At 48.6% G+C, this 8,360-nt stretch overlaps 1 protein-coding gene across 1 annotated transcript in view; it reads left to right on the top strand.

Annotated features, from left to right (window-relative positions):
• CACNA1C (calcium voltage-gated channel subunit alpha1 C) overlaps positions 1-8,360 on the top strand; it is a 559,438-nt gene that overhangs the window by 533,621 nt on the left and 17,457 nt on the right. The window contains exons 33-37 of the mRNA XM_023516536.1: positions 740-905; positions 1,506-1,633; positions 2,551-2,647; positions 4,025-4,127; positions 7,897-7,998. Of these exons, the coding sequence (XP_023372304.1) occupies positions 740-905; positions 1,506-1,633; positions 2,551-2,647; positions 4,025-4,127; positions 7,897-7,998 (596 nt within the window). The remainder of the gene's footprint in view (positions 1-739; positions 906-1,505; positions 1,634-2,550; positions 2,648-4,024; positions 4,128-7,896; positions 7,999-8,360) is intronic.

The raw sequence follows: 8,360 nt of genomic DNA, 5'->3' as shown, positions 1-8,360 counted from the left end.
ATAAATAATCCTTAAGTCAAATAAGCAAAAATACAATTTGACAGAAGATAAAATCCAAATTCTCAACCCACTAATCATTTTAACACCAAATTAAAACAGCAAAGAAGCAACATTTCACAATCATATGAGCAACATTTAAAAAATTCCTTAATACCAAGATGTGATGAGTCCATAGAGTAGTGACATTTCCCCTTCACTGATAACAGGAATCTAAATTGGACAAACACTTGAACAGCACAGGATGCCTGGTTAAATGAGGACGTGTGTAACTTCAACTAGCAACTCCACTTCTGAGCAGATGGCAAGACATAGATTCACATGTTTATTGAGGTGTTATTTGTAATAGCAAATGAAAAAAAAAAATGAAAAGCTCAAATGACCCATAACAGGAGCTTGTTTTTTTTAATGGCATGTTCTAGATTATACTCTTATACAGCAGTTAAGGTGAATGAACTAGGTCTAAAATATACTATCCAAATGACTTACTCACCCAAACTTCACATGGATTGCAAAAAGAACAAGCTTGCAGACAAGGTTCAATGTATTACTATTTATGCAAAGTTTTGAAATGTTCAGAATAATGCTACATGTTTTCATGTTTAGTGAAAATATCAAAGCATTCAGGGAATGATAAACACCAAGCTCATTTTAGTGAACCCCTCTGCAGAAGGAGGCAGAGGGGTTTGTGTGGCACCCAGGGGGCTGGCTGTATGGGTGAGGGCTCCCCCCTCTCTCCCAGGTGTGCCACTGGAGAGGCCTGGCAGGACATCATGCTGGCCTGCATGCCAGGCAAGAAATGCGCCCCAGAGTCCGAGCCCAGCAACAGCACGGAAGGGGAGACCCCCTGCGGCAGCAGCTTTGCCGTCTTCTACTTCATCAGCTTCTACATGCTCTGTGCCTTCCTGGTAAGCCTAGTGGTCTCCACAGCCGCAAGTAATGAGTGGGCGGTTCCCGAGGACCCCGAACCCTTGATCTCTGCAGCTCATAGTCAGGGCAACCCTCCTGGAGGAGCTGGCTTGAGAAGACTAAGTTGGTAGGAATGTCTGGTCACACTGAGAGGAAGGTAGGATGCCTTGGGCTAGAATGAGGTCAGCCAGCATCTTGCTTGCCCATTCTTGGCTCTTGTCATAGGTGGCATTGTCCCAGAGGACAAAAGGGAATTGTGGAGACCCAGAAGAAATACATACTTTCTTGGCCTCTTGCTGAGGAGTGAGGGATGGTGGTAGATGAAGACTACCTCTGTCCTGGGTAGTCCTGCCCAAGAGCATGGTAGGAGGGAAGCCGTCCAGCCCACATGTGGGTCTACCCTACACAACTCTCAGAGAAGCCGTGTCAAGCATAAACCTAGGACACCCAAGTTCTAGGAGTGGTGGGGCATCCTGGCATTACATGCTGGTATTTAGAAATGTCAGCTTCTGCCATGCACACTGGCTGGCAAAGTGGGTCAAGTGGCAGGTGCATAAAAGTCCACATTGAGTGCTTCATTGTACTAACTATCCTCGCAGATCATCAACCTCTTTGTAGCTGTCATCATGGACAACTTTGACTACCTGACCAGGGACTGGTCAATCCTTGGTCCCCACCATCTGGATGAATTTAAAAGAATTTGGGCAGAGTATGACCCTGAAGCCAAGTAAGTTCCCAGAAGGAAATCCTGATTCCCCAGGCTGTGGGGGAGGGTATGGACTGGCCATGCCTGTAGGAGAGGCTCATGATGGGCCAAGATTGGGTGGACCATTTGAAAAAACTGAACTGCCTCAGACCCCAGGCTGAAGGGTCAAAAGTCAGACACCTTTAACTAAGTTAAGGACACATCTGTCACATCCAATTGAATGGAAGGATATAGGAGATCCTAGTATCAAGAATAAATAACAAGTGCTCAAGTTGGGATGTTTACAGCCAGGTAAGTCTTGACTTCATGCCCTCACTAATAGATCACATTTGATTGACTTTTAGTAAGTGTGTTTTGGTCAGATGGTCAGTTGGTTGAAGCAGTAAGTATACTTTGAGAATTCTATTGCACTACTGAAATTCCTTCCACCTCGAACATAGCATGAACAGAAAATTGTTCATTAAAACCTAAACATACGCCCAGGCATGGTGGCTCACACCTGTAATCCTAGCACTCTAGAAAGCTGAGGTGGGTGGATTGCTTGAGCTTAGGATTTCGAGACCAGCCTGAGCAGGAGTGAGACCCCATCTCTACTAAAAATAGGAAAAACTAGTCAGGCATTGTGGTGACCACTTGTGGTCCCACCTACTTGGGAGGCTGAGACAAGAGAATCTCTTGAGCCCAAGAGCTTGAGGTTGCTGTGAGGTATGATAATACCATGGCACTCTACACAGGGCAACAGTGAGACTCTGTCTTAAAAAAAGAAAAAAATCTAGATACAGGTGTAGTAGATTTGAAATTGCACCATGCAATTCTGCAACTCTGCCCCAAGCTTGACCTGTAGAGCCTCCCTGGTGTATTCCCTATGGGTGGGCCCCACCTCTCAGGACCCAGCAGGGTCATGGCCCTCTGACTGTTCTTCCCCCTTCCTCTCCTAGGGGTCGTATCAAACACCTAGACGTGGTGACCCTCCTCCGGCGGATTCAGCCTCCCCTGGGCTTTGGGAAGCTGTGCCCTCACCGCGTGGCTTGCAAAGTAAGAGATGACCTGGGTTTGTGGGAAAAAGAGATAAATATGGGAGGCAAGATGCTGTTTATCTTATGACCTTGGCTGGACCATGGATGCTAGAAGGAATTGAAGCTACTCTTTTATGTGCCTAAAGAAATGAGCCTGAGGGGAGAGGGGAGGATGGGTGAAGGGAGGGTAATCGGTGGGACCAAACCTATGATGCATTTTACAAGGGTACATGTTAAATCTACTAAGTGTAGAATATAAATGTCTTAACACAATAACTAAGAAAATGCGGTAAAGGCTATGTTAACCAGTTTCATGAAAGTATTTCAAATTGTATCTAAAGCCAGCACATTGTACCCCATAATTGCATTAATAGACACAGCTATGATTTAATAAAAAGAAAAAGAAATGAGCCTGAGCCCGGTTCTATTTTGAGAGTCCTTTCCAGCTCTGAGTTCTCAGATTCTAAAGAAATCATAGAGGGAATGCCTTGTGTCCCAGTGAGCATGTGCCCCACCCAACGTAAAGGATTTGTTCAGCTCATCTCACTGCTGACTGCACTGTCCAGGCACCCTGAGCCAATGTTCTTTTTGGGGGTTAGAGAGCCAGGAGAGAGTCCATGCATTAGCTTCACAAGAGTGAGGAGGTTTGCAGCCTGGACAGGGCTGAGAGGATTCCGTGTGACCCCCAGATGGGCCACGGCAGGTGGAACATTAGGCTCTAAGCTTTCCAGTGGTCACTATCCAGTTCACGCTGTCCATGAGATCCAGAAGGATCTGGTCATTGAGGAAACGTCACCCTTCTTGGTGCTAAGATTAACAGGAGGACAACACATGAGCTAGTGGACAGCATCCCTGACCACGTCCTCAAGGTAGATGCTGAGGTAGCTGGTGACCCTCATGACAAGCATTCTCATCATGACCTGGCTGTGCTGGTGGCATGGCCCTAGAGTGCCGTGCAAGGTGCACACACATCGGGGGTGGGAAAGAAGGGAGGCGGGCAGTCCAGGCCCAGCCAGTGCCAGCAGCTTCTGCCCCAGTCTGATGGAGAGGACAGACCGCAGCTCCTACGAGCAAGTCTCCCGTCACCCTGTGCCTCGTCTGGGCCAGCGCCCAGCATGCTGCTTGAACAGACACCGGCAGGACAGGGGTTGAGGTGGGCTTCACATCCTGTGGAGGTGAGGGTCTAGAGAGGATGCTCATAGTGACCCTTTCTCCCCAGAAAGGATTTTGAACACGTTCTCATGACCTGTGCTGCACACCCCTACCCATGCCTGACAACACCCACATGAGTTTCAAGTCTCCTCACCCCCAGCATTTTCCCACTGTGGTGGTTCTGTAGGATCCTCCTTCAAGAACCTTCTGCTGTAACCACCGGCTTTGCCCCCTTCCCCTACAGCGCCTGGTATCCATGAACATGCCTCTGAACAGCGATGGAACAGTCATGTTCAATGCTACCCTGTTTGCCCTGGTCAGGACAGCCCTGAGGATCAAAACAGAAGGTAAGGGACTGTAGGCACTGGAGAGCCACACAGAAGGTCTAGCACACCGACTAAGGAGAAGCTCACAGCCTGCAAATTGCTCCAGGCCCTTCCTGTCCCAGACGGCACCCAAGCAGGGACTCAGGGCTCACATGACTTGAGAGCATCAAAGAGGCCCAGCCTGCCCGGGGTTCCCTTGCTTCTTGAATTTCCCCCTCACCTCTAGCTTTAAACTCTAACTTTATTTCTTTATTTTAAACCCCAGCTTTCCATCAAACCCTAGAAATTATTCTGGGTGATATGTTGATGTTATAGAGTATAGTTCAAAAACAGAAGGAAATGAGTGAGGCAAGACCAGGCCCCATCTGGAGGGACTTATCCTGGCTACAGGTGGGTCTCTCAAATGCTCAATTCTCTCTAAATTAAAAAGATCTGTGCTGGGAGGGCGTGCTGAGAAGGGGACGTAGTAACAAGTGGTGAGCAGGGCAGAGGTCATCACAGGTGTTCAGCCAGCCAGCAGGTGAAGGTCAGGTTCTCACCTGTGCTGCACTTGCTCAGGACTGCATCCAGCTGGAGGGGGCTTCTAATTTGCACAGAGTTGCCCCAGGGGCTAGCAGCAGCCTTGGCTAAGACAATCTGCTGTCTCCGTGATTGCTAAGGGTGCTTAGCAGAGCCACTCTGAGGAAAAGGCCTGTGAAGATGCCATCTCCAAGAGCTTCAAGACTATTACTGTGTTTCTCAGAGAGAGTCAAAAGGCCACTTGCCTGAGAATGAGCTGTTGGCACTTGTTACTGCATCCCAAGTGCTCCCCGCACACATCTGCTGAATCTGAGTCTCTGGGTAGGGTGGCGAATCTGCATTTGAACCAGCTGCAGAGATGACTCACACCCATTGATGGAGTAATGAGAGAAAACACAGATGAGAGGAGCAGCATTTTTCTTTTCCATTCGTCTTCCTGCACTTTGACCTGAGCGGCTCGGGCTGCCAGTTTTCTCTGGTGCAACAGAAAGAGCCCTGGGCAGGGTGATGGGAGGCTTGCAGCTGACTCCCGGTTCTCATTAGGGACGTGAGCGGGGACGTTTGTTCTGTCTGTGCTTCCATTTCTTTATGTAGAGAATAAAGAAAGGTGCCAGTGTATTTCAGGTAATAACCCAGAGAAGGCCCTTCTCTCTGTTAGATCCTTCCAGAAAAAAATAACAGAATTGTCTGAAATGAAGGGTAGTGAGAACCAACCCAGCAACATATATGTCAAACTAATGAGCTAATCCCAAAGAAAGGAAACTAGGTCAAGTTCTGCTGCTAAATTGAAAAGAAAGCAAATACCATCAGTAGCCAGTGCAATAATTCCATCTGAAATGGGTGTAATGGGCCTATTTCTGACTTGAATACATGGTTAATGCATCATATGTGTGTATAACATAGAAGAAAAAAATTGAACCGCTGCAGTAGCTCACACTTGTAATCCTAGCACTTTGAGGGGCTAAGGCAGGAGGAATCACATGAGACCAGAAGTTCTAGACCAGGCTGGGCAACATAGTGAAACCCTGTCTCTACAAAAAATAGAAAAATTAGCCGGGTGTGGTGGAGCACATCTGTAGTCCCAGCTACTTGGGAGGCTGAGGCAGGAGGATCTCTGGAGCCCAGGAGTTTGAGACTGTAGTGAGCTATGATCCTGCCACTGCACTCTAGCCTGCACAACGATAACAACAAAATTAGAAGGGGATTTATTAATATGTTAATATTGATTATCACTGAGTGGTAGAACCAGCAGTGACTTTTGCCTTCTTGTGTAGTTTTGTTACTTTCCAAATGTCCTCACGTTGAGGGGGAAGGGTTTTCTTCTCCAGGGAGAGAAGACGTGATGACTGCCAGAAAGAATATGCCGTAAAACTTAAAGCTCGATGTAAATTACGGATGCTAAGTTTTTGTTCCATAAAAGAACAAAAAAACAGGATGCAGGGGAGAGATCCTGCAATGTTGAAGATTCATCATCAAAGCACACCACATCCAACTAAATCATACCAACAGCTGACACCAACACAAAGGAGCCCTCCACCACTAGTCGGATACAGAGAGCCAGTCTTGAGGAAATAAGAAGTCCAGAGAAAAGGAGCTGGCAAGCCATGTGACAACAACTGTAGTCAAGTGAATTTGAGGGGGACATTATTCAGCCCGTACAGGGAACTGGGATATTTGAACTATACGTGCATCTGTCTGAATAGTATTTTGATCAGGACGCTTTCACTTCATGCTCAGAACCCACTAACTGCTTTACCCACAAGGGAACTAATCTCGGCCATAACTGAGGAGTGCTAAGGAGCTGTCCTCTGGCTCAGCTCCTGTTTGGATCTGATGTGCAACCAGGAACTCAGGAGCCCAGCATTTTCTCCTTGGTGTCACCTCTGCTTGCTCTCCCATGTGGTCCCAGAGGTGGCTGTGAATGCAGTCTAATATAGGTCTCAGCTGCTGTCCCATCCTGCCTCTCCCATGTGCCAGCAGTAAATGTCCCTTGCCTTGGTTCCCTGTTGCTGTATAATAAATGACCACAAATGATGGCTCCAGTTATGAGCTCACAGCTCTGTGGGTCAGAAGTCCAGCTATGGAGTATCTAGGTTCTCTGGCCAGGGTCTCACGAGACCAAATTCAGGATGTCGGTCAGGCTGTGTGCTCTTCTGGTGGCTCTAGGGAAGTTTCCACCTCCAAGCTGATTCAGGTTGTTGGTAGAATTCATTTCTTGGCATCATCAGTCTACAGTCCTCATTTCCCTACTAGCTGTTTGCTGAGGACCACTCCCAGGCCCCTGGAGACTGCTCAGTTCATAGCATGGGTGTCTGCCTTCTGCCAGGCTAGCGAGAGCCCATCTCTCTCACTGCCTTTTCTCTCCCACCTGGAGAGAACTCTCTGCTTTTAAAAGGCCTGCGTGGTTCGGTCAGGCCCGCTTAGATAATCTCCTTGTCTCACGGTCACAGGTGCCGTGTAATGTAACCTAATCGCAGGAGTAAAGTGCATCACGTTCACGGACCTTGGGATTGCTGGGGGTGGAGATATCTTTGGGAGCAGCCTAGAATCCTGCCTGCCACCTCCCTCATACAGGGCAGGTCTCAGCCCTCCTTTCTCATCTCTGTAAGGCCAGGATCCCAGAGGCTGCATGGTATGGGCATCTTAGTAAGGCTGTTTTACCACTGGAGAAAGAATACATCAAGAAAATTCCAAACCACAGAGCCCAGTGTCTCCTGAACCCTGCTTCCACAGTTAGGTTCTGCTTCCCAGGGGAGACTCGGCAGACAGAGCCCTTGTTGGCACAGATGTACCCCTGCATGTGGGGGAGACTGTTCTTCCCTCCAATCTCATCCACACTTCCTGTGGCACCCCAAGGAGGCCCATAAGAAATACCCCCACAGCAGCCCCTACTGCTCCCCTTCAGAGGGGTGCGTGTATATGAGCTGGTGAGCATGTGGCCCCTGATGGAGCTGACCAGCACCTGGGCTTGTCCATGAAGAAAAGAATCGAGTGTCAGGTGGGGCAGAGGGACCCCCTGGCTGCCTGAGCAACACACAGGGGGAAGGGAGAGGAATGGCTCTGGATGGGACACAGGGAGGAAGGGGGAAGTGAAGAGAGCAGGAGGAAGAGGAAGGAGGTGGAACTGGGAGAGCTGCAGGGAAACTAAGCCAGGAAGAAACTGACAGATCAGGGCCGTGTGGGGCCACATGCCACCCTCTGCGGCTTCCCGCTTTATGCAGAGGGGCCTGGGCTGATCCTCATTCTCGGCCTTGCATCTCCCATCCCTCAGGGAACCTGGAGCAGGCCAATGAGGAGCTTCGGGCAATAATCAAGAAGATCTGGAAGCGGACCAGCATGAAGCTGCTGGACCAGGTGGTGCCCCCTGCAGGCGGTAAGTGCTGCCTGGATTTCGCCCCTGGGCAGCTTGCCGCCCAGTGTTTGCTCAGCCTTGCCTCTCCTCCAGCAGCTGCCCTGCTATAAATGTGGGCCCATCCCCTGGGATGTGCGTTCTTGAGCCCACTAGGCTTGCTGGAGATCTGCTTTCTCCAGACCCTTCCTGTGGGGGCTCAACAGGAAGTATTTTCCAACAATTTTTATCTCATGGTATTCTTGAACCTATAGTTAAACTTCCACAGCACATTTAAATTATGTTGATCAAAAAGAAAAGGGTAAAGAAAAAAGGATATACTTACTATGGTTTGAACTTCTTTCAAAAGTAATTTAACTAACAAGCTTTAAAAATCTTAAGTACAG

This window comes from Otolemur garnettii, unplaced genomic scaffold (assembly GCF_000181295.1).
Source record: "Otolemur garnettii isolate 467f Iridium unplaced genomic scaffold, OtoGar3 scaffold00092, whole genome shotgun sequence".
Classification (NCBI taxonomy): Eukaryota; Metazoa; Chordata; class Mammalia; order Primates; family Galagidae; genus Otolemur; species Otolemur garnettii.
The sequence above is the reverse complement of the archived record's forward strand: the minus strand, read 5'-3'. Positions and strand labels throughout refer to the sequence as shown.